Raw genomic sequence first — 25,978 nt, 5'->3', positions numbered from 1 at the left:
CCCTATGCCAACATTGATGGATGGATGGAAAGATGTCGCTCAATACACGTCCGTATTTTTCTCATAACATGAAGGACCAGTTAAAGCTTCATTATAGGCCAGCGGAGTTACTTGCACTGCTATTTGAGTGACAGTGGAAAATTAACAATAAGGCTGCTTTCAAACTTGAGGTGTGGGGGTTCTGTTGCTTTTCATCTATATTTTACCAACAAATCCCCACAGCAATTTGATCCTGATAACCCTGGCTGCAGCATAACTGTATTTCTGTACTTGCTTTCACTTTCATCAGGAAAGAAACCATATCCTTCCCTTCGTAGCATGTTGCAATCTTCTCATTGCTAATTCAGAGAGGTTCTGATTCCACACCAAAGCTTTTTCCTCAAGGTGGGGGGGGGGGGGGGGAGAAAGACCTATGCCAGTCTTCCTACCCGAGCTTTCAAAGCATTAAGACAAACTTTAAATAAAAGTAAGACACCAGTTATTTGGATGACAGGATGTCATAACTCTTCCTAACATATAACATGATGGGAATATACGCATTTAAACAATAATTATTTATACAATTTTAAAAAATAGTTTAATTTATCTTATACCACCCACTCACCAACAGAAGCCCGAAAGCCACTGTTTAACCTCTATGGTACCCATACTTATACTTAAGACATGAAATACGTTAGTGAAGAAAATGGTGGTTGACTTGACCAGTTTTTGTTTTTTTAACATTTATTTATTTTTGAGAGTGAGAGATAGAGTGAGAGCAGGGAAGGGGCAGAGAGAGAGGGAGACACAGAATCTGAAACAGGCTCCAGGCTCTGAGCTTTCAGCACAGAGCCAAATTCAGGACTTGAACTTGTGAACCATGAGATCATGACCTGAGCTCAAGTCGGATGCTTAACCAACTGAGCCACCCAAGCACCCCAATTTGACCAGTTTTTAAGTAGACTTTTAGGGGCACCTGGGTGGCTCAGTCAGTTGAGTGTCCGACTTCAGCTCGGGTCATGATCCCACGGTTTGTAGGTTCAAGACCTGCGTGGGGCTCTGTGCTAACAGCTCAGAGCCTGGAGCCTGCTTCAGATTCTGTGTCTCCTTCTCTCTCTGCCCTGTCCCACTTATGCTTTCTCTCTGTCTCTCTTTCTCTCTCAAAAATAAATAAATAAAAATTTAACAAATTTTTTAAAAAGAATGAGAAATTTAAAAAAATAAAAAATAGACTTTTACAATATTTTATTAGCCTTTTAAAAACTAGTTATAACTTACATAGAATCAAATGCACAAATGTTTAAGTATTCAATTCAATGAACTTTAACAGTTGTATTCCGGTAACAACCATCCAGAGCAAGACATAGAACATTTCCATCACTCTAGAATATTACCTCATGCTACTACCTCATGGTTTTTTAGTCACCCTACAATCCCTGCCAGAGATAACAGGTTTTTTTTTTTTAATTTCTAACACCAACTAATAAATTAGTTTTCCCTATTCGTATCAAAAAATCATATATTTTGTACTCTTATGATGGGCTTCTTCCTCTCTACGTGTTTTTGAGATTTATCCACATGGTTGCAGGTTTTAGTTCATTCCATTTTATCATTTATAAAATAAATGATCAAAAAAGAAAATGTATCTATTTCCTTGTTGATGGAGAAAATATAAACCACCACTATAAATCAACTAAGCTAATTTTTTCAAGTAGGCTTCACTGCTGGCACAGAGCCCAGGGCGGGGCCTGAACCCACGACCCTGAGATCAAGAGCTGAGCCACCCAGGTGCCCCAGACCCGAACCATTATTATTATGGAAAAAGTTGCCATGAAATTCTTGTGAATGCCCCCCTCCTTTTTTTTTTTTTCCAGCATCTACTTTTATTTCTCTCGGGTAAATACCTAGGAGTAGAGACGTTACATCACAGGGTAAATGCGTGTAAACATAAGATAGTGCCAGACGGTTCTACAAAGTGGTGGTACCATTTTACCGTTCCACCAACATACGTGAGAATTCCATTGGCTCTGCACCATCTGACGTTGGCAGTCTTGGTGATTTTACAGTGGGTGGGAAATGGTATTTCACCGTGGTTTTCATCTGCGTTTCCCTGACGTCTAATGGTGGTACATCTTTTCATGTACTTATTGACCAATTGTATATCTTTTCTTGTGAAGCCTCCAAGTCATTTGCTATGTTTTTAATCAGGTTGTCTTCTTGTTATTGATTTATAGGAATTGTCTGCGTTTTCTGGATTTGAGACCTAGGTAGATATACGATTTGAGATTGGCTTTCCCAAATGTGGTTTGCTCTTTCATTTTCTTTTTTTCTTTTTAATTTTTTAAAATCTTTATTTATTTTTGAGAGAGAGAGACAGAGTGTGAGCAGGGGAGGAGCAGAGAGTGAGGGAGACACAGAATCCGAAGCAGGCTCCAGGCTCTGAGCTGTCAGCACAGAGCCTGATGCGGGGCTCGAACTCACGAGTGGTGAGATCATGACCTGAGCCGAAGTCGGTCGCTCAACCGACTGAGCCACCCAGGCGCCCCTGCTCTTTCATTTTCTTAATAGTGTTTTTATTTATTTATTTTTAAATCTTTTTTAATGTTTATTTTTGAGAGAGAGAGAGAGATTGTGTGTGTGTGTGTGTGTGTGTGTGTGTGTGTGTGGGAGGGGCAGAAAGAGAGACACAATCTGAAGCAGACTCCAGGCTCTGAGTTGTCAGCACAGAACCTGACGTGGGGCTCCAACTCACAGACCATGAGATCGTGACCTGAGCCGACATCGGACGCTTAACCGAGTGACCCATCCAGGTGCCCCTCTTAATAGTGTTTTTAGAGGAGCATAACTTTTTGAATTTGATGAAGTGCAAAATCGGACTGTTATTCACCAGGGACTTGTCTAGTCTCAGTTTCCAGCAGTTGGGGCATATTAGTCTGATAATATCCAGGTAGACGAAAAGGGGGGGTCAGGGATAGGCACATATGCATTTTTAAAGTCTTTCTGGAATAGATAAATTTTGTTGTCATTATTTGACCACAAGTCATCTTGTGTCCCATTGCCCACGGACCCACTGACCCTTTGTCCAACTTGTCTGGCTTCACAATCATCAATGTCTCTTGCATTGTCATAGGTCTGATCCTTTCATTGCCATGTATTTTCAAATTCGTGGGCAGGAATGCTTACTTAATACTACTAACAATAAAATGATAGAAACTACAATGCTGCGGACTCAGAAAAGCTCCTTCTGACTTTCTCCAAAAGATCAAGAAAAGCTAAAAAATAGAACTTCGGCAACGGCACATTTTTCACATAAAAGCGGTAAGTCAAAACACATTATCAAGGTCAATCTCAAATCCATCCTGAACTACAGAACTCTCCTGGAGTTCCTAAAACAAAACCAAGTAGATATCAGACACTCGACACTTGAATGAAAGAAGCGACCCCAAAGTTGCATGAGAAAAAAGAGAAACGGTATGAAAGAAAACATTAATTAACAGGAAATAGGGTTTCTTACTGTTCTTGGCAAGCTCGGGCTGCTGTGTCCCAGGTGCCTTTCTGTTCCGTGATCACGGAGTGGCAGTAGCCTGAGTGACGGTGCCACCCAGCCGGGCAGGATCCACCTTCCACCTCCTGAAATACAGTTGTCCATGTTGACATGGTAAGTCTTTAAAATCTGCAGCCTGCTCTCTGCACAAAGAATCTATGAGTCCCCTATCTCGAACAGAGTCATTTTGTCACCAGAAAGGCGGTCGGCCCTTATCCCAATTCTCCACCTTGAGAGATGTGATGGCTCTCTACAGAAAACACCACTGACGTCCGCACTGTTTCGATTTTATACCCTTGACATTCTGACGATTAAACAACACGAGTAAACACCTTCTTCAATTGCATCGATTACCTAATGTGCTTTGTGATTTGTAAAACCCCACCTGGGCCCTATTTTCCTCTTCACCTTCCAAGTGTGACAAGGGCAGGTGGACGAAGCATCAGATCACTTGCTATTAGCTTATCACAGAGCATACGGCCAGCAAAGCTACCTTGCTGTTCATCCCGGGTCCCACCTCGGTTTGGGGGCTCCACACTCTCCAGGTAATCCCATCACACTTGTACAGCTTCCGGAGGCTTTCTTGGAAGTGGAAGAGTCCCTTTAATTCCAGTGTGCAGTTCTTTGGAAATGAGGGCAACCGGGCCTGTGGGAAGGAGAGGTGATGTAGATTTGACTTCATGTAAGCTAAGCACACACCCACCTCCTTTAGGTTTTCATTTGTTAGGTAGCGTTTGTGTTGAGCAATCAGTCCCCACGCTAGAAGGCAGTTTTATGGCCCAGCAAACAGCTGGCTCTCAGGTGAATAGGAAGTAAAAAGATTTTCCTACCTGTCTGGAGAAGTGTGAGCCAGTTGTGGATTCCACCTTATCTGCCTGAGGCAATTCTGCCCCTTGGCTTGTCTTCTGTGGCTGATTAACACTGGACATGTTGGCCTTCCTTTGGTGAGATGGGGAACCATCATCCTGTAGTTGCAGGGAAACCATTCCACGATACTTGAGGAAATCAGAAAGCAACAATGAAGAAAACATAAGCACCCAGGTAGCAAACAAAGTCATTTGTCGGGACAGTGAGCAACTCAAAAATTGGATTAAAGCAAAAAAGATAAAAGTTTGTGGTGTGTGTGTGTGTTTGTTTGTTTGTTTGTTTGTTTTCTTTCCTGGCCATCCAAGCCTCTGAAACAAATTTCAAAACAGGCTTTTAAGAGAAATACATAAATGCAGAAGAAAAATAATTTCACTAAATGTTTTGCATCCATAAATACAAGAAATTGAGTAATTCTCTCAAATTGTGCTTACATTATAGATGATGTCTGTTCCATTTCTATAAACAGAGGATGGAAGAACCTGAAATCAACAAAGTACAAAATATGAATAAACTTGGCTTGAAAAATAACTAGCAAGGGGGTAAAACCCTTCCAGTAAGATCTTGTTAGTGTCTAAAAATTTTTAAAACATATGTTTCCTAAGGGGCGCCTGGGTGGCTCAGTCGGTTAAGTGTCCAACTTTGGCTCAGGTCATGATCTTGCAGTCTGTGAGTTCGAGCCCCACATCGGGCTCTCTCTCCCTCAAAAAATAAATGAAGGAGAAGAAGGAGAAGAAGGAGAGAGAAGAAGGAGAAGAAGGAGAGAGAAGAAGGAGAAGAAGGAGAGAGAAGAAGAAGAAGGAGCAGAAGAAGGAGAGAGAAGAAGGAGAGAGAAGAAGGAGAAGAAGGAGAAGAAGAAGAAAGAAACAAAACACGTATGTTTCTTAAGACGTTCCATACCCAGGGGCACCTGAGTGGCTCAGTTGGTTAAGCGCTGACTTCAGCTTAGGTCATGGTCTTATGGTTTGAGTTTGAGCCCCACATGGGGCTCTCTGCTGTCAGTGGAGAGCCTCTTCCTCTCTCTCTGTCCCTCCCCCCACATTCTCTCTCTCTCTCTCTCTCTCTCTCTCTCTCAAAAATAAATAAACATTAAAAATTTAAAATAAACTTTCCATGATCAAATCATTAGAGTTTTTAAAATCACTGGACCTATTCACAACTTATCAGTGTTGATTCGGACATTCATAGCTTCAGTTATGGAGAAAAGACATCCTTACTTTGGTGATATGTCAATAGTACACAGCGGTCTAAGAAAACATACACATACACACACACAGGAATGCACATACACTCATGAGTGTTTGCCTGATTATAATTCTGGGCTAATAAGGTCAACATCACAGTTTCCACACCCGAGTAGATCACATAATCTCGTTCTGTTCCAGGGTCACTGGTCATTCCCTATCTGTTTTGATCACAAAAGGAACCAAAGCAGAAACCATATGGATGAGTCAGCATATCCATCACCTCGAGTAGTACCATTAAGGAAGTGCGGCAGCATTCTGATATCTGTATACAAAAGACACTGCCTGATTGGGCACGGAACCATGGCTCCCACTCATTATGAGAAGCAAACAGCTTCTTCAGTGTTGGGGAACGCTCATTAGTGTTTTTTGATTCTTTCACAATGTACTCCACACGTCACATCCCCGAAGCTCCCCATCCTTACTGTTTTGCCTTTCCCTTGGGTCCTCAGCTTCATACGAGAAAGATCTGTGGAAGCAAAGCCCTGGAGAGTGTCTCCCCTGGTGACTGCTGGCCGCTTGGAAGATGGAAGGGGTCTTCTTTCCAGATGAAAGGAACCAGAAGTGGCGGGTGAGGAAGACCCTGGGGACAGTGGGCGCCAAAGGCCCTTCTCCCACGCACTGTGCTTGTTTGGGTTGAAGGAATATGAAGGATAGCACTGTCCTGGAGGCATGAAAGATGGCAGGTCAGTTCATTGTACACAAACAGATAAGTGATCACGTCGACACAGCCCCCGGGGCAGCTTGTCATTGAACTGAGATGGATGGTGTTCCCACCAGATGTTGCCTTTTTGCCATTTGCTAGAATCTCCTCTACTCTTCATCAGTTTCCGTGCAGGAGAGCCGTGCCCTTCTGCACATCTACAGGGCGATTATAAAGTCAGGACGATGATTTCACAAACCACAAACGGAAACCATTGTCATGATTTTATAATCATGCCACATACTTGAGAAACGGCCTCACTTCGTGTTCCAGCATTCCTCAATAGATCAGGTTTATTTCACTGACCAAGTATCACTCCGTAAACACTTCCAAGGGTTCATCCTTTCCCCAGTCTCCTAGAGGTAGAAAATGGAACTGTTGGAAAAGTGCAAAATCAAGTAACAGTTCTAAAAATTAGCACTCAGGGGCACCTGGGTGGCTCAGTCGGTTGAGCGTCCGACTTCAGCTTGGGTCATGATATCACGGTTCGTGAGTTCAAGTCCTGCGTCAGGCTTTGTGCTGACAGCTCAGAGCCCGGAACCTGCTTCAGATTCTGTGATTCCCTCTTTCTCTGCCCCTCTCCCGCTCATGCTCTCTCTCTCTCTCTCTCTCTCTCTCTCTCTCTCTCTCAAAAAGAAAATAAACATTAAAAAATGTCAAAAATAATACAATAAATAAAAATGAGCATTCAACTGTCACGGAACAAATATCCAATAAACCTTATTGGAGCTACTTCTATGGGAAACATTCCCAATAAGTATGACAAAAATCTAAACCCAGAACCCTCATGTGGATATTTTGTACTTCATGTCTAAAGCGTGGAGTTCATGTACTGTATGTACTTCCTGTGAACAGAAAATTCTATTGAAAAACAAGTGAATTTGGCAATGAAGATGGTGGGAAAAGATGTTGTGGAAACATGAGTATTATAAAGGGAAGAGGATAATGTCTATATTTTATTATAGGATGAGAAAGAACAGGAGAGAGCGGATTTCAGGTAAGGAAAACATACCATGGGGCATGACAGGTGTAAAATCAGGGGTCTAAGTCTGTGCATGGTAACTGGACACTTGTCAAATGCTAAACAGACACGTAAGTAGAAAGGGTTTGGCAGGAAGAAAAAAATCAGAGCAGCAAGGACTGTGCTTGGTCTTTATTTTATTTAGTTCACAGGTCGTTCTTTTGCATATACTATCCAGGACCTATTTTGGCTCTGCACTCCAAGGTTATTCATTAATATTCTCCAGCTGCTCCGGAATCCCCTAGCCAGCTGCATCTTTCACGTCTATTTTTCTCCAATTCCTTCCTCTCTTAGAATTTTCCTGGTCACACTACAGTGGGGGCTCAGATTTTAGGCATTAAGAGCTCTCTTTCACAGAGGAAGATAATTACAGCCCTACAAACTCTGGGGGAAAAATAATTGTCGATAGATTCTCACCAACATTGTTTCCCCCTCGGTGAGAACAACAAACGGGTAGGAGAAAAAAAAAAAAAAAACAACAACTACGGCACTGACTTGTTGCCTTTCTCAAACGAGAGTTCTTAGCAGGACGAAAACCACATGAAGCAGAAAGCAGAATAAAGGGCCTGCAACACGACTGAGGTTGCTTTCTTGACAAGAAATTAAGCATTCTGATTTGAAGGCGTTATCAGGCACACTGGCTGTTGAAAGCCAGCAGCCAGAGCGCCAGGACCGCTCCTGATTTCGAGATGAGGATCAAAAGAATACCTCCTTTTGAGTCCAAAATTTTCACTGCCGCTTTTGTCTTTATGCCAAGAACTGCATTCACAGGGGAGTTGAGAATTACTTCAAAGACCTCATCATCTTCCTCTAATCCGTCATAGGTAATTGCTATATTCCACATCTTAGTTGACATTCCTACAAGAAGTAAACATTTTAATTACTCTTTAATTGCTATTTCAATCACCTAGGTGTCAGAGAAATATATTAATTAACATGTCTACAGCGAGGCTGCAGTCGCCCGAGTGAGCTATTGTACTGCTCCCGACACACTGAGGTCCTGCTGTTCTCCCAAATAATATTAAAAGACCACATTTGTTCCTGGACAATGATGATTCCGTTTCAATGCAAACACTGTAACAAAAAAAGTGAGCCGCGTTAGGCAAGGGATGAACAACAACAACAAAAAAAATGGTTAGTCGATGAGATCCAAGGCTTATTTTTCTACCCCCCCCCCCCCGACCTGCCCCTTCTCTTCTTAGGAATAAACAAGCACTGCAATCTTAAAACCTTAATAGTTCCAAAAATCTTAAGAGGTTGGTACAGACAGTTAAAAGTGATTATTGGATGGTACTTCACACTATTCATGGAACCCTTGAAATGATTGATTTCTGAAGACAGCTGCCTCTATCGGCTGCTCCACTTCCTGAGCTCCTTCTAGCCCACAAATGCTTTTTCTAATGATATAATACTCAGTATTTGATATCCTCCTAGAGAGTATTTATGGGCTGGGGGTTTTAGAAATAGAGCCAATGTTGTTGTTGTTGTTGTTCTTGTTGTTTTCCCTTTCTGTCTGCCTCTGCTCATGGAGTTACAATCAAGCTCGGTTCACAGTAACTTTGTGAACTTAATCCCAAACAGTTTGGAACTTACAAACATATCCCCAGCCATTCTGTCACCGCTAAGGTGGGATGCAAAGGAGCCCCAGAAACACGAAATACGAAAGCTGGAAGAATCTTGTGAGACTGTCTAATCCTCACCAGTTTCCATGACATGGGTTACAGGGTCTCCCCCTTTAGTTTATTTAGAAGAAAAAATGGTGGGGCGCCTGGGTGGCTCAGTCGGTTAAGCGTCCAACTTCGGCTCAGGTCATGATCTCACGGTCCGTGAGATCGAGCCCCGCATCGGGCTCTGTGCTGCCAGCTCAGAGCCTGGAGCCTGTTTCAGATTCTGTGTCTCCCTCTCTCTCTGCCCCTCCCCCATTCATGCTCTGTCTCTCTCTATCTCAAAAAATAAATAAATAAACGTTAAAAAAAAATTTTTTTTAAATAAAAAAAAAAGAAGAAAAAATGGTGGGAGGAGTTAACAACAAAAAAAAAGTACTGTTCAGTAGAGAAAGGAGGCTAAAGGTTAAGGGGAAAAAAAGATAACAAATTTATGGTTTAACCTTCCAGGACTAAGTTTTGAAAACTTGACTCTGTGGCATTTACTCATTGGCTACGTGAGGACTCTTATTCCCATAAACCCATCTATATAAGCAGTCAAACATTTTTTTTTTCCTAGCCTTCTCTTCCAAAAATCTGGATTCTTGTCTTCCTGTAGATGGTTTGCTGCAGATTTATGCCTCTCGTTTGGTCCATCTATATGACAGCCACCTGTTTGAAGGTCGTGTCACCTACAGATTTAAGGATCTAATCAAAGTTTCCTCAATCCCCCAGCAGAATTCAATGGAAAGAGGAAACTGTTCACCCATCCTACTCTTGGCTGCCCTTAGAGGGGGGAAAGAATTAAGTGTAGTTGAAATAATTTTATTTAAAAAAAAAAAAAAAACCCAAGCTGACAGCCAATTTCAGTTTTCCATACCAACTGATTCATAAATCAATTACTTTCGCGATCTTTGCAAAAACAGAAGTTGAAACACCTAACATAAAATACTATGTAATTCCCACCTCATGGACGGATTAAATCAACCTGTCACAATATACATTTTTGTCTCTATCGTGTACTTACCTTTGCTTTAGCTGCTATGGAGAATACCAGAGGTACAACATCGGCAAGCCCTGACATAAAGGATTAAAATCTCTTTGAAGAGACAAGATGTAAATGTCAGAAAAGTCCATTGTTCAAGGCTATGTATGATTAGCGGCCAAAAGATACAGGATGGATGGTAAATACTAAATGCATGTGGGCTCCCGAGTTGGTAGGTTTGGGAGGGAGGAAGTGGGAAAACAGCGCAAGCAAAGGCAGGAAGGTAGCAAAGGCCTTGAACAGGGAAGGCTGAGCAAATTAGCTGGCTGGAAGGGAGGTCACGCCAGGCACTAGGAGGTAGGAGGGCAGCAACGGTGGCATGTAGCCAGAAGGCAGAGAGCCCTGGACACCAGGTGGCTGGATTCAGACTTTCAGCCATAGGCAACAGGGAAGGCCCTTGAAAACGAATGTCTTAGAAAAATGAATCTGAGTGTTACGCAAAAAGATTTAGGAGCCCAGGAAGACGGGCAAAGAGGCTAGAAGTGGGGAGACCACAGAGGCAGCTGTTGTAATAAACCTGGCATGAAGGGATAAGAGACCAGACAGTGAAGAAAGTATATAAATACTAAGAATTTTAATATTCAAAGAACTGTTTTGACTCTCAAAACCCCAAAAGTCAAGCATTATTCAAATAAAAGTCCAATAACAACAACAAAGAATTCCAAGTCCCAACCAATTGCCTCTTGTTTTAGGAATCATGTTTTTAAAACATTATAGTACCCCTTTTACCTCCCCCCCTCCCCCACCCCCACACAAAAACCTTAACATTGTTCTATGACCTTAGGGAGTAGAACCAGATGGTTAGAGAAAATCTATTCCAAATTTCATTTAAGTACTTTCTGATTGGTTTGCTTGCATTTCAATTTTGTTTCTATGCCTACCAGGTGTGCACATAGAACCAACTTTTCCAGGTTAATGAGATTGGAAGTAAGAACTTTCTGGGTTTTTCTTTTTCCTTCCTCTCCCATTTTCAAGGTGCAAAGTAGTTGTTAAATCACTGAGATTATAAGCAATTTCAGAAGGCTTGAACCGGCCTCCTGTTCCCATAAAACAAAAGGCGTTGAAGAAAAGGTGTCATTTTATGCAGACACACACTTTACAGAGTAGGTCCATTACTGGATACTTGCCTGCAAAGCGGATTTTACGATGGAAAGACATTTGCTCAATGTTTTTTAGTAAATGCCATGTTAGAGATCTGTCCCTTTGGAAAACATTTTGACTCTTAGGAATGACTTAGTCATTCAATCAGGAAAGCAGCAAACCTTTCAAGAGCACATACTTGAAAGGAAAACAATCTTTTCCTTAAGAGTATTTACACTTCTAATCAAGATCAGCCACAATAGCTGAATGCTAAATCAGCAGAATTAGCTTTGGGTTCAGTACAATGGCAGCAAGCATAGCTCACCAGTCTCAACAATGACCCCGTTTCTCTCCACCCCCTCTTAAAAATTCTCAAACCTTCCAATAGCCCACCAATTTTGATTTCTCACTCTGTTTCTTCGCCCTTCATAGAGGCTGCTGTTTTTAAGCAAACAAGCAGATTGCTTTGGGCATGGGGGTGGGGAATGGGGATGGGGACACCAGACCCAGAAGAGGCAAGGATTAACAATATGGGAGTGGGGGAGCCTGGGTGGCTCATTCGGTTGTGCACCTGACCTCAGCTCAGGCCATGATCTCACAGCTCTGTGAGTTCGAGCCCCGCGTCAGGCTCTGTGCTGACAGCTCAGAACTGGGAGCCTGCTTCAGATTCTGTGTCTCCCTCTCCCTCTGTCCTTCCCCTGTTCACACTCTGTCTCTCTCTCAAAATAAATAAACATTAAAAAAAATTAAAGAAAAAAACCAATCTGGGAGTATATAAACATTTCTAGGACCTGTGAACATAGGGAACTTTGAAATGTTCTAAAGCAAGCCTTCAATTTATGAAACCATTTCTGGCTGATAAATTCTAAAACAATGAACAGGCAAAGATTGTTTCTTTCTAACTTACAAGATTTTTTTTCTTAAAATGTCTAAATAATCCCCAAATTCATGACCAGTTAGATGCTCCAGAAGTCTAGTATCTACTCACAAAAGCATGTAAACTCTTCTAGACAAATCAGTATTTGTCTTATCCAGTGGAACCTCTGAGAGGTTCCCCTAAACGTGATACTTTTTAGTTCCTATCAATCGCAACAGAGTACCCGGCAAGGCTGCTCAAACTCTACTAAAAGCCAGAATCACTCCAGATCTCGAGACAAACGGACCTCAAATAATAAAGATGACCTATAACAACGACTCTTGGCTCTCAGAAAGTGGAAAAGTTGTAGGGGTGCCTGGGTAGCTCATTGGGTTAAGCATCCCATTCTTGATTTTGGCTCAGGTCATGATCCCAGAGTTGTAGGATCAAGTCCCAGGCTCGAGAGTGGAGCCTGCTTGAGATTCTCTCTCTCTCTCTCTCTCTGCCACCTGCCGCCCCACCCGCCCCCACACTTTTTTTTCTCTCTCTCTCAAAATAAATAAATAAATCTTTTTTTTTTTTTTTTTTAAGTGGAAAGGCTGGAACTGCCTTAACATGAAGTACAAAACGGGAATACACAGAGCAATTGCCCCAAATCCTTTCATCTTAGGGTTGACCAGAACCTAAGAGCCTGTGGCCATCTGTGGGTAAACGTCAGATACATAATGGAAGCAGCTCTTCTACCCAGTAGGTCACTTGAAGAACAAACTTACGCAAGTCACACTTAAATATCACAGGAAGGAGGCCAACGCGACATCTGGGTTGTTTCATGTCAAATTTAAGGTTCATTGCTATAGGTTGAGTTGGGTCGCTCAAAATCTGTATGTTGAACTCCTAATTCCTAGTACTTCAGGATGTGACCTTATTTGGAAAAAAGCTCATTACAGATGTAACTGTCAAGATAAAGTCACACTAGAGTGGGCCTCTACTCCACTGTGATTGATTTCCCTATAAAGAGGGGAAATTTGGACACAGACACATACACGAGGATGCCATGTTGGGGACAAGGGCAGAGATTGGTGTGGATTCCGCAGAAGCCAAGGAATGCCAATGACCAGCAAGTCACCAGAGTGTGGAAGACAGGCATGGGCAGATTCTCTCTCACAGCCCCCAGAAGGAATCAACCCCACTGACAACTTGTTCTTGAACTTATAGCCTCCAGAACTGTGAGAAAATAAATTTCTGTTTTTAAGTTGCCATGTTTGTGATACTTAGTAAGGGCAGCCTTAGCAAACTAGTCGCAAACCATCATGCTACTTGTGGTGAACTGCAGAAAGGCATTTCTTTTCTGTGTTTACTATTAAGGTTGTCAGTTCTGGAGCAGGGATGATATTCAGGCCATTTTGTTCTGCCTTTGCTTGAAACAGTATGTGTCAGTGGCAAGATAATGGCAAGGGTTTTGACTTGGTGGAATGTTCTCGGAGGGGAGAACACCTCCTCTGCAGGAGAGCACCAAGCCACGAGCCCTGGCTGCTTCTCAAGGCCCTTTCCATTTGCCCCTGGACAGGTGATGCATGCCCATCCCAGACGAGAGGGAAAGAGAGAGAACCATGCGGTACAGTGAAGGAGAGTTACCCGCCCCTTCTGCAGAGGCCAGGGAAGGAAGGTGTTGGTCCAGCTTTAGTGCTTTAGGCACAGCTCACCCTGAAGTCCCCTTCTCCTTCTTCTTCTACTTGCTCAGAATACCACCTCCTCTGGGAAGTCTTCCAGGATTCCCCTCAACCAGAACAATGGCCCCTCCTTTGGGTCCCAATGTACTATCAGTGAGTTGTTTTCACGGCTCTATTTCCCACACAATAGAATGCCTTTAAGAGTCGGCACCCCTTTTGCACCTAGCAAAATTTTTCCACAGATTTAAACAAAGTATGTGCTATCTAATGAATCTTCCCCGCAATCTCCTCAAAGCAACCTATTCCAAGAGAAATCATGTAGAAATGGCCTCATGTGAATATGACATTCTGAAAATTTCCATCACAATATGAGGCTATTTCAGCTTTGGGTTAGGACTCTAAACAATTTTTTTAATGATTTTCTGGATTTTTTGGATATTTGCCTGGATATTTTCTTTGTATTCGTTATGAGTTTTCTTCTCATTTTAAACGAATACTCACTTGTGATTAAGTGAAACACGAAGGGCAAAACCTCAAGGCCAAACTGATCTCTCTTGCAGGGGCTGAAGTAAGTCCCCATAATCTCCACACATTCTTACAAAAAACGGGAAACAAACTATAGACACGAAATGTACCTGGGTCAAACTGAATCAGTTTAGATGGAGTCAGAGTGAAGTCTTTTCCAACTGTAGCAGACACTTGCTTGACCTTAAGAGGGAAAAGAAAATATCCTTTTTTAAGAAAAATAAATATTATTTTAATAGAGAAACATCTAGTCTAGTATCATAACAGATTCAATTCATGCCTTTTTTTTTTTTTTTTTTTTTAGGGAGGCTCTGTGCCCAACCTGGGGCTTGAACTCATGACCCCAGGATCAAGAGTCGAATGCTCTACTGGCTGAGCCAGCCGGGTGCCCTTAAATTCATGCTCTTAAGTGTGCTTTTAACAGAAGGGCTTTTTAAAAATTATAATCAACCATTTTAGATCTAGGCTATATGGATCTTCCTTAAAGTTAACTTTTTTCTTAGGCTAATATCAACGGAAGTGAGAGTAAAGCTTTTTCTTTCTTTTTTTCTTCTTGCTTCTTTCTAAACGGTTTGGTCTTTGGAGAAAGCAACATAAATTTTAAACAATATTTTTCTCTTTGTTATGAGTATCCATTTATTACCTTACCTTCCTCCTGCCCCAACCTGGCTTTGAAATAGTGTCTGGGAGGGAAGGGAGGCGGGGAGGAGAAGTAGCACCAGACAAGTAGCTGTGAGGTAGCCTACGAGCTCCAGGGCACTGAGTGACTTTGACAGGTTGAACCCAAACAGGCCTCGTCCATTCTCCTGTCTGGGTGAAACCATCTCCCTTCACAGAAGTGAATGAAAGCTCCACGGGGATGACAGACCTGGTGAACAGCCACGCAAAATCAATCCGCACGCAGGAATGAGGGTTTTCGAGGCTCCATGAAGTAAGTTGTTAATGACAACAACAACAACAAAAATTGCTCTAAAGAGACTACTTACTGATCTCCTGTTCCCCACTCCTAGGGCTAAAAAGCAGAGGGGATTTAGGGCTCTCAAGTCAGGACCTTATCTTCTCCCAGAGGGAGCCTAAATATGTGTTAAGAAGAGTGTCCTTGGCGAGTTTGAAAAAGGTCATCGGATGAGAACCCTGCGTAAGCACAACAAGCAGCTGTTACCTTGCACTCTTGTAGACATCTAAGATGGCCCAGAAAGGGAGTTACTATATTTCCTCACTTTCCAACAAAGAAATCAAGTGCACAATTGCAAACTTAAAAGTTCCCATTTTTTCTGGCTTTAGATCCTACCTCCATTTGTAATCAAAGGCCCCGAGATCTGCTAATGGGTCTGCAGCAGAAACGTTTTGCTGAAGAGGGTACTTCCTCCCAGGCTTCCATTTGTTCTTGGCCTACAACGCCAAGGCTCTTCCTGAACCACCTTTCGTTGAGAAAAGGCAGCCCATCGTTCTCCTGTATCCACCATATGCTGGAAGTTACATTTCCGCGCACTTCCGCGCACACGCAAGTACTTAGTATTTACCACCACTGGGTTTGCAGAATCCGATGTGGGAAAAGGAATGGTCTGAGGCAAGGTGGTCGGAGCAATGATCTCGGTGAAGGTGCACAATTTGAACCAGCGCAAACAACACAGGGGAGAGCGCTTTCTCTTTCTCTGCTTCTGGTCAAGACGCCAGTAAGCACCTGGGCTCTAGGTAGAGCTGTCCCTGGAGGCTCAGGGCTGTGTTTGATGAAGGCCTGGCCACTCAGCTGACAGGCTCACAGTGTGCATTCAGCTTCGGGAGACAAAAGGTTCCCTGTCACACCACATATGTTCTTTCTACCTGGCAAGGTGAATGGTATATGGCCCAAAACTCTAGACTCGAGCGTATGGTGTTGTCTGTAGAAGACCAAAGCGTTATTAGAAAACCGTTCGGACAGATTTCTTTTTGTGTGAACAATCTGGAAAGATAAATACCAAATGTGGATATGGTAGAATTTAGGTGCACAAGGTTCTGAGGGTGTTTTGAATTGATTATTGTAATTGAGATTTAACTGAGATGACCATTTTTTTTTTCCCCAAAAGCTAATATCACTCACTGCCCTTTTCAGGAGATTGAGGAGCAGTATTCAAAGCTCATTTGCCATTGTTAGTTTGTGAAAGCTTTTCAAGCTGTCATTCTCTTGAAGTGGTATTGTGATGGCAACTCCTAAAAAAAAAAAAATTCCTTCAATTCTAGACGTCTTCGGTTGTGCTCCATGGCCCGTGTCTATGGAAAGCAATAGCAAGTTGACTAATCAATCTAAAAGTGATTACTGAGTATCCTTTATATCTCAGAGGCCTGGATTGATAAGTGTTCTCTTAATTTTGACTTGGGTGACTCTTTTTTATTTTTGAGAGAGAAAAGCTCATGAAAGTGCAGGAGAAGGGCCCAGGAGGAGAGAGAGAGAGAGAGAGAGAGAGAGAGAGAGAGAGAGAGGAAGGAGAGAGGGAGACATTCCAAGCAGGCTCCATGCTCAGCATGGAAGTTAACGTGGGCTCGATCCCATGACCTTGGGATCATGACCTGAACTGAAATCAAGAGTCGGATGCTCAACTGACTGAGCCACCTAGGCGCCCCAACCTGGGTGACTCTTAAGTTTGTCCCTTGATTTTCCTCATCCACTGAGACCACACGAAGCGATCCTGGTGCATACTAAGAGAAAGCCATTTGGGGGCTGAAATGTGGTCTGGAGACCTCATTGAATGTCTTACATGCAGGGTTTCTTTTCCAAAGCAGAGCTTTGCCAGGGTTCACTAGGTTGGATCCATCTCCCTGTAAAATCAAACTTCAGGTCTTAGTAACCAGATTTAAAAATTAAAAGTGAGTTAGAAATTCCTTATCCAGGAGCTAATGAAGTTAGATAAAAGGCAGAAGGACAAGGAGATGTTTGATGTAGAATCTCCAAAATAAATGTGGCAATCCTGCAATTTGAAATCTCCTTGGTTACTCTGGTTTTCTCTTTAAGAAAATCATGAAAGGCACCAACCAGCAACCCAAGTTTTAGCCTGGAAGTTTATATTTTAGACTTGTTACCTTTACACTCACGAAGGCTGAGTCCATGGAATATCCCCTTCTGGTAATTTCTAAGGATAATATGCCCACAGTCTCACAGACCTCATATTCAGCCTGTGACCATTCAATATGAGACCACTTCAGTTCCAAACTGTGCATGAAAGGAAAAGAAAAGAGAAAATAATTTTTTAAAAATGCATAGTAAATGCCAGTAGGGATCCTCTGATTGGTAGGAGATGGAACTCATGGTGGGAGGTTCCTCTCATGGTGACAGACGTGGTTCATCAACGTATAACAGTGTTAAAAATTCCTTACACTTACTTGGTACCTTTTAGTTCAAAAAGAAATTTCACTAACAATCTCATCTGATGCTTACAACAAATGCCATGAGGCAGAAAGAGTAAATGTTAGAATTCTATTTTACAAATGCAGAAACTAAGGTTAAGAAGCTGTCAGAGGTCCCCCAGTTATTAATAACAAGAAAGGGACTCAAACCTGAGTGCTCTGAAGGGAAATAAACCAGCAGTTGTGAAGTTCAAGGAGACATTCTTTTTTTTTTTTTTTTTTTCAGGAAAGTCCACTGATAGGAAATCTTCTCTCTTATTTTTTGGCCCTCACTAGTACATCAAGAACTGCTCCAGATGCATATCTCTGAACTTAGGTTCAGTTTAATAACCTGTTATCTTTCAGGATGTGCCCAGGAATTAAAACGTGCATGGGTTTTATAACCACTATCTATTCCTTCTTCTGTGCATATAAAAGGGCTGACTGACAGGTAGCTTGGATGCAACTGAATAAACCTGATAACCAGGGGTGGTCTTTTTCCCACAAGAGATTTAGTGATCCCAACATTGGATGGGAGCTGTCTACTTTACTCCTCATAATACATAGAGAATTTTTTTCTTTTCTTTTTTTTTTTTTCAGAAAAGAAAACCAAGCTTAAGAGAGGTTAAATAATCAGCTTAAAGGCAAAAAGCTACAACAAAGCTAATAGATGGCAGAGTTGAAATCTCCAGCCTACATCTGAAGCCAAATGTTCCATTCCTTCTGTACCACTCTTCTTCCCAGTTGAAGTCCTTCATGACTCCTGTTGCTTGAGCTCAAGCAGAGGAATACAATTTTATCCCTACACTTCCCTTTTTGAGGTGAGAAGATGTGAAGTTGGTTACCTAAACATTTCTCTCCAAACGTGTTCTTACCTTTTGCACCCCTGCAACCTTCAGCAATATAAGACACAAGCAATCTTCACTATCATCATTTAACACACTTCATTACTTTTGTTTCTTTCTCTTCCCTTTCATTATACATTTTCAAAACCCTCAGTGGTTGCCTTACTGTATTCTCAATCTTCCAACTAGATGTAGGCTCTTTCTTCTAGATTTCTAAATGTATTTTTTTTTACAACTTTTTCCTGCAGAACTAGAAATCCTGGGTGCCACCATGTAGGGCATGGAGTCTCCAAATTCCACAGAGTTCTTCGGGCTTTCCTGGGGACCATTCATATTAAAGAGCAAGTGTATCCCCTCATAACCTTTTCATGTCTTTGCACCAATCATGTGTCACAGTTACATACTCTAAGTGAACCAGCAAGATAAACTCAATAGCACTGTCTCTTACTCCAAGGACAAGGGGCCAGTGGGACAAGGTAGTGTGGGAACATGGAATTATGGGAGAGGTTCATAAATCTATATGAACATACATGTTTATTCAGTCAGTACATAAATTTATTGTCACTGGCTTGCTGGTCTTCATAAAATTTTGACGTGAAAACAGAATCTTCATATTAGAAATATTTGGGATCTTCATGGGTTTTTGATGTAACTGATTTCAAATCTGTCATGGAACGGTCAAGAAGTAAAGAAATAAATGGCTATGCTTAAAGAATCACAAGATTGGGGGGTGGGGAGAGGGAAAAGTGGGTGATGGGCATTGAGGAGGGCACTTGTTGGGATGAGCCCTGGGTGTTGTATGGAAACCAATTTGACAATAAATTTCGTTAAAAAAATAAAAATAAAAATAAAAGAACCAGAAGATAACAAGTGACAAGAATATGACAAATGCCATAAAAATCACATATTGCCAAGAATCCTTAAGGACCCCGCTAAATGAGAAGGGGGGAAAATCAACAAGATGGATTGAAGGAAAGGACAGAAAGATGAAACAGGAAGGAAAGAAAAGCAATGGGAATGAGTGAAATAGATAAATACAATGAATTTCAGCTAAGTCTCAATAAGGTTTAAATGAGTTTCAACGTCCAATCTTCAGAGAATCCATCTACTGCTAATAAGAACCACGACAAGCAAAAATTCATCAATGTCACTCTGCAGACCCAGGCGACCTCAAAGCCTAAAGCTAAATGCAATTTTGATTGCTGATCTAGATCCATAAAGGGACCACAAAGAGTGCTGTTCAGCTTCAGTGCACGAAGGGCTTTGGTGTTTGGGAAAGTGTGCACATTTCCCTGATGCACGATTAGAAAGTTGCATACGCTTACAGGATAACGTTGTCATCACACACTGTTCTAGTTTTATTTTCCTCACTATAAATAATAAAGACCCATTGAAAAGCCATGAAATGTAAGCCACGCTATATGCCTTCCAGAAAAATATTTAAATCACAAAGCACAGGCATACCTACAGGATATGTGCAACACATGTTTTGAATGTGTTTGGTTTTTGCAGTACTGACTTTGAAGATCTTTCTATTGCTGAGACTTGCTTAAATTCTACACAAACACCTAAAAGAAAAGAGACGCAGTCAATCACTTAGGAATTCTCCCTGTGAGAAGCCACATAGCTATATGCTGGGCATCATGTAGATAACCAGATGCAGGAGCCCACGAGAGAAATTTGGAAAGCTCTGGATGTGTAGGTGTTATGTAGACAAGAGTTGGGTCAGATCTTCACATTTTCACGATCCCTCCCTTCTCCTATTGCCATTGGGCAAAGCTCAATCTAAGGTCAGAAATGAAGTTTATGGACTCACTTTATGTGAGACCACATGGCAATCATTTCAAGTCAGTTAGCAAGAAGTGAGAATTCCTTAATTCCCTAGGTCATGGTTTCTCAACTTGGAGACCATTGACATTGGGACCAGATAGTAACTGAGGTTGTTCTGTGCATTGTATGATGGTTAGAATCATCCCTGACCTCTGCCTGCTAGATGCAGTCACATCGGCCCCTCCAATCAAAACTGTTTCCAGAAATTTCCAAATGTCCCTTAGGGGTAAATCATCCGCAGTTGAGAAACACTCCCCTCAGTGATTGTGGGGTACTTATCACAGTAAGAAATTTGATATAACGTGGAAACTGAATTTGAATTTCCAACAACCACTACTGTGAGTGGAAGACATAGGATGGAACAGTAGAGATTAAATCAGATTATAAGTCATGAGGCTTCTGGTCCCTCTACCGTGCACAACAGGATCTTGAAGTGCAGCATAAGACAGCTGTCTTGCTTTGTTGAGGTTCCCATCTCCATTCTTACGCCTCTTCTTTTGTTTTACTTTGGCACATACTTTAAATTTACATATTGCCTTGTTATATTTTACATACACATGTAAGCAGTGATATGGTTATAAATATCTTAACAATGGCCTCTCCAGAGGGAAGAGGGATGCGTGTGTGTGTGTGTGTGTGTGTGTGTGTAGTATAATACTGATTTAATGATGTATAGGATATAATTTATAAGTAATAGTATTAGATAATAGTATTAGATATACTATACTTTTAATTATAGATCTCACATAGTTGATTCTCAAATAACATTTTTGTTGATTTTTCCCTAATTTTTGGTATGAAAAGCCATTTAGGCACCCAATTTATTTTTTTTCAGATAGTTAGCATTTTATTTTATTTTTTTTAATGTGAAATTCATTGTCAAATTGGTTTCCATGCAACACCCAGTGTTCATCCCAACAGGTGCCCTCCTCAATGCCATCACCCACTTTCCCCTCCCTCCCACCCCCCATCAACCCTCAGTTTAAGAGACTCTTAAAAATTGAGATTAAACACCCAGTTTAAAGTCAATCCATCCCCAAAGTCTGGCATCTACGATCCCCCTTATCCTGACCAATTTTCCAAAGTAGTCATTTTCCAAAGTAGTATCATACAGGCCATACTACCTAATTTATTTAGATATGAAGTATGTGCCTAAGTAAACAGAGGCCTCTGGTTCACTGATACAGTCCCAAGTCCCCTGGAGAATGACCAGAAAATAGTAAGTGCTCAATAGATATTTGTTAAGTTAAGGAAGGAATTTTTTTACCCACTGTTTCCCAGGCCAAGTTGACCACTGAAACCTTTTTTCTCCCCAGCCCTATTAACTGATGTTAAATCATAAAATTTGAAAAAAAATCTAGGATAGATGATCCTCCCATGTTCTTTCTGGCCCTTACTCTGGATTCTTTAGCTATTCTTGTATTTTATAAGAGTATTGAGAAAGATAGCGTTGATAAAAGAACATTCTATCATAAAGAATGATTGCTTAACACACATCTACGGTATTTCTAAGGTATGTGCATGATTCTCAACATTTGGCAATGTCTGGAGACAGCTTTGATTGTCACAACTGGGAAGGGGGTGATGGTGGTGTTTAGTAGGTAGAGACCAAGGATGCTGTAAACATCCGACAATACACAGGACACCCTGCCTGCCCGCAGCTCTCCCCTAGTCCATGGCAAAGAATTATCTTACCCAAATTCTCGATAGTGTTGCAGTAAAGTAAAAATATATATATATTTTTTGATATCTTATTTTGCGGCTACTTGACTCATTTACATGAAGGAACAACGAACTGCAAGAACCACTTGGGATTAAAACCCCAGTTTGGGATCTGGGACATCAATCTAGGTTAACAAGAGTGTGGGAAAAAGGTACTTAGCTGCTCTATGCCTCAGTTTCCTCACTTCCCAAAGTAAATAATGATGAGTCTGTACTTCAAAGGGGTTAAATGAGCCTTAATGGATACTCATTAAGTATTTTGAGTTTCTCAGTGAAAGGTTTTACAGAAGCGAAAATTGTGAGTCAATTATTCTTACGACTAGCTCTTCATTTATAATCAAGTAGCATATGACTTAAGAAAACTGAAAGGTTAAAAAATATTTTTCCAAGTGTTCTAAGGCTTATCAATTCAAAGAGGATGCTATTAATCTCCATAATCTAATGCTATGAACACCTGTGTTTCTGATGCTGTCTTTCTCTCGTGGTAATGGGAAAATGGTGTTTATAGCCAGGAGGCAGGATAGTGAGTACCCTAAACCAGTGCTTCGGAGTCAGACACATCTTGCAACCACTTATTAGTGTGTGATTATGGTCAGTTACCCAGTCTCTCTAGGCCTCCATTTGTAATCCGTTTAAAAGGAGGAGAATGATACTCCTGTGAAATGATGAAAATTAAAATTCATTAGTATGTATAAAGCACCTGTACACAGTGGGTGCTTAATAAGTGCCATATTTTTTCCCTTCCCTTCCTCTGCGCGTTCTTAGATCTACCGGGAGACAAATACTTTAACTCCTGGCTTGCAGGTATAATGTGAAATCTTTACCTAGCACATAGTTTCAACCTCTTCCCCTGCAAGGTGTTTCATAAAAGTTGCTAAAACGTTGCAGGGTGCGCCTGTTAGAAATTCTTTTTCGGTTTGATCTCTTTGTCCTTTCTCTTTTGAAGCCAAGAATGAATAAGGGTAGCCAGAGGGAGGAGAAGAATCCGTCCTTGGAATCATGCAGCAGCTGGAGAAGCAGCCCAGAGTTATGCAGAACTTCAGCCTGGGTCAACTTTTCTTTTTCAGTTCACTTTTTTTCCCCCCAGTGGGCACATGAAAGAGGTCAATGTAGAAGACGTGTTAAGAAACTGCCTCGGTCAGAAGTTGGCTGCACCTGTGGGCTGCAAGGGTGTTTTTGAGGAACAGAGCGAGACCTTGTTAGCTGAGCTTGGGAGCTCTGCAGACCATCCTGAGATTGGGGCAGGGCTAGAAGACAGGTATGACGTGTGAGTCATGCCAAGGCACGAGCCAATGAGATGGGCACTCACTTTGAGGTCGTGAGGTCAGGGTTCACTTTCAGCTCTGCCCCTCATTCATTTAGCGACTTGTGGCCAATTACTTAAATGCGTGGCGCCTAATTTCCTTATCACCCTCAGAGGACTGTATTTTGCAGATTAAATTAGACAACATATGGGAAAGCACCTAGAACTGTGCCTGAAATTTAGGCACTTAGCCAAATCGAAATCTTTATGCAAATTTCCATGGGTTTTAGTGTTATGAAATAATTGCTATTTACGATAAAATGTCTCCCAATTGTATCCCATGTGAAATTTGTTCCGTGAGCTATTCTGAGGTGGGGGTGGTAGTTCTATAGTCAAATCAAGTGGAGATATGCTGTATAATATTTCCCTGTCTCGGAGACTCCCACTCCATACAAGCATCTCCGCAATTCTAGGTTGTGATGCAGTTAAACAGCATACAAACTAGCTAGCCAGCTAGCCACAACTTGATCAAGACTTCCTAATGCCTTGTTTTAAATTGCATTTTCACCTTATTTTTTTTAAGTTTGTTTATTTACTTATTTATTTTATTTATTTATTTAGAGCAAGCATGTGCATGCAAGCAGGGGAGGGGCAGAGAGAGAGGGAGGGAAAGAATCCCAAGCAGGCTCCACTCTGTCAGTCCAGAGTCCTATGTGGGGCTCAATGCGGAGCTGATCCCAAAAACCATGAGATCGTGACCTGAGCTGAAACCGAGTCAGGCGCTTAACTGCCTGAGCCACCCAGGCGCCCCATCCTAATACCTTTTCTAATGGAATATCTAATGACCCTTCATTATTGATATTCTATAGAAATGTTGCAATAGCAAAAAACTTACTACCAGTCAAGATCCTGAACAATCCCATTGAACATGGGTCCTTCTTGGTTTTTGTAAAAGAGCCTCCTTTTTGCTCCAGATTGCACCAGTGGTCCCTTTAGCTCTATTACAGAAGGTTTTCACCCCCTCCAAATGCATGGAATATTAATCATTAATCCTGTCTCAGCCAAACAAGAACACGAAATTACACAAGACTTAGCTTAGTCATTCATAAGCATATTGACTGTTTACTTTGTGAATCATGATACTTCTTCAAACAATCAATCTCGTACTCATATGAATGAACAACAGCAATCACCACTGCAAGTCACATTTGTCAAGGACTTTAAAGATGCAAGATGCTCTCACATGCTTTATCTCATTTGTTTCTCTAAATAAATCGTGGTATTGGCCCTCATTTGACAGATGAGATAACTAAGGCTTGCACAATCACCTAGGTCAATGGCATAGCCAAAGCTCAAGCCCTGTTGTTTTGTTCTTTGGCTCCAAGTGTGGTGCCTTATTGTTGGTTATCTATATCGTAATTCCCATTGGGTTGGACATGGACTGCACATTAATATTGATAGCTGTAATTTATTTTTTAAAAAAAAGCTAAAACTTAAAGTCCTTAACGAGTAAGTATTACTTCCTTCTTGTTGCCTGGGTGGCCAATGACTAGAGAGAAAGAAGGAAGACAAATCTGCTGCTCCTTTCCCAATAGGCCAGTTTAGCAGACCTGTTAAGAGTGGGGAAGAAGTGGGGTGCCTGGGTGGCTCAGGCAGTTAAGCGTCTGACCTCGGCTCAGGTGATGATCTTGGGGTTCATGAGTTCAAGCCCCACATCAGGCTCTGTGCTGATAGCTCAGAGCCTGGAGCCTGCTTCTGATTCTGTGTCCCCTTCTCTCTCTGCCCCTCCCCTGCCTGCATTCTGTCTTTCAAAAATGAATAAATGTTAAAGAAAAATTAAAGAGTGGGCCAGAAGTTCTTTAGTACAATGAAGGAAACCATGGACTCTAGAGCATCCTTCCTGGGTCTGAATCCCAGCTCCTTCACTAATTAGTTACATGAGCTTTGAAAAGTCACCTCCCATCAACGTGCTTTAGTTTTCACACCTATTGATTCTGGATTATGATGGTACCTAACTCCTAGGTGGTCGTGACGTTAAAAGGAAGAGTAAGGGAATAGAGCAGAAAACAACTGTATTGCAAATGCCTATAACATACATTGTACATGTAACTATGTTCTTGCAGGCTGCTTTGGAAAGACAGCTAACTACTCACAAAATTGTTTCTTACTGGAATAATATGCTTCTTGTTCCAAAAACATCTACTTCCAAATGAGGTAAGGGACAGCTATGCCATTCACAAATTATGAACATAAATTCTGAGTAATTTCTACCCTCCCCTACCACTCTAAAGAAAGCAATGTGATATGTGTCAAAAGCAAATCAAAATTACTTCTGGGTTCACCCTTGGTAGGCACATTTTATATCATCTTGTTCCACTGGTTCCCATCATTTCAAGCTGAAATAGAAATATCTTCAGCAAGGTACATGAAAACATATCACAGAAGCAGGAATCTATCTAAAATAGCTTCGATTAAGATTATAAATTCTTCTGTGATTCTCCTATGAATTTGAGAATTATTTTAAAACACAAATCATCTTCAAAAGCAATGTCCTTAGTAACCTTGAGGAATGAAAAGGGCGCGTAGTTGAAACAATATCAATCTAGCACCACTTTGGGAGAAAAAAAAAATCGTCAGCCATGCTATGCTAACAGGTGGAGGAATAGGGGTCAGCATTCGGTCAACAGCAAGTCTGATCAATACTCCTGTTCTTTAGTCATACTATTAAAAAGCAGGCAGGGCGCTGGGGTGGCCTGAGTTCGAGCCCCGCTTCGAGCCAACAGCTCAGAGCCTGGAGCCTGCTT

The 25,978-nt window shown here is 41.6% G+C and overlaps 1 protein-coding gene across 4 annotated transcripts in view; it reads right to left on the bottom strand.

The window, feature by feature from the left end:
- Positions 1-25,978, bottom strand: part of FREM1 (FRAS1 related extracellular matrix 1) — a 309,646-nt gene that overhangs the window by 10,008 nt on the left and 273,660 nt on the right. For 3 of the 4 annotated variants that reach the window (XR_008291182.1, XR_008291181.1, XR_008291183.1), the window contains exon 26: positions 19,844-19,947. Coding sequence is in view for 1 of the 4 variants with exons in the window: in XM_053205086.1 (XP_053061061.1) it covers positions 3,494-3,609; positions 4,017-4,169; positions 4,354-4,518; positions 4,822-4,869; positions 6,057-6,295; positions 8,064-8,213; positions 14,285-14,357; positions 17,232-17,361 (1,074 nt within the window). In the remaining 3 variants the exon portion in view is untranslated. Of the gene's footprint in view, positions 1-3,493; positions 3,610-4,016; positions 4,170-4,353; positions 4,519-4,821; positions 4,870-6,056; positions 6,296-8,063; positions 8,214-14,284; positions 14,358-17,231; positions 17,362-19,843; positions 19,948-25,978 lie in introns of those variants that run through there. The other variant, XM_053205086.1, reaches the window with a different exon arrangement.

This window comes from Acinonyx jubatus, chromosome D4 (assembly GCF_027475565.1).
Source record: "Acinonyx jubatus isolate Ajub_Pintada_27869175 chromosome D4, VMU_Ajub_asm_v1.0, whole genome shotgun sequence".
NCBI lineage: Eukaryota > Metazoa > Chordata > Mammalia > Carnivora > Felidae > Acinonyx > Acinonyx jubatus.
Note: the sequence above shows the minus strand (reverse complement) of the source record. Positions and strands in the feature narration are given on the sequence as shown.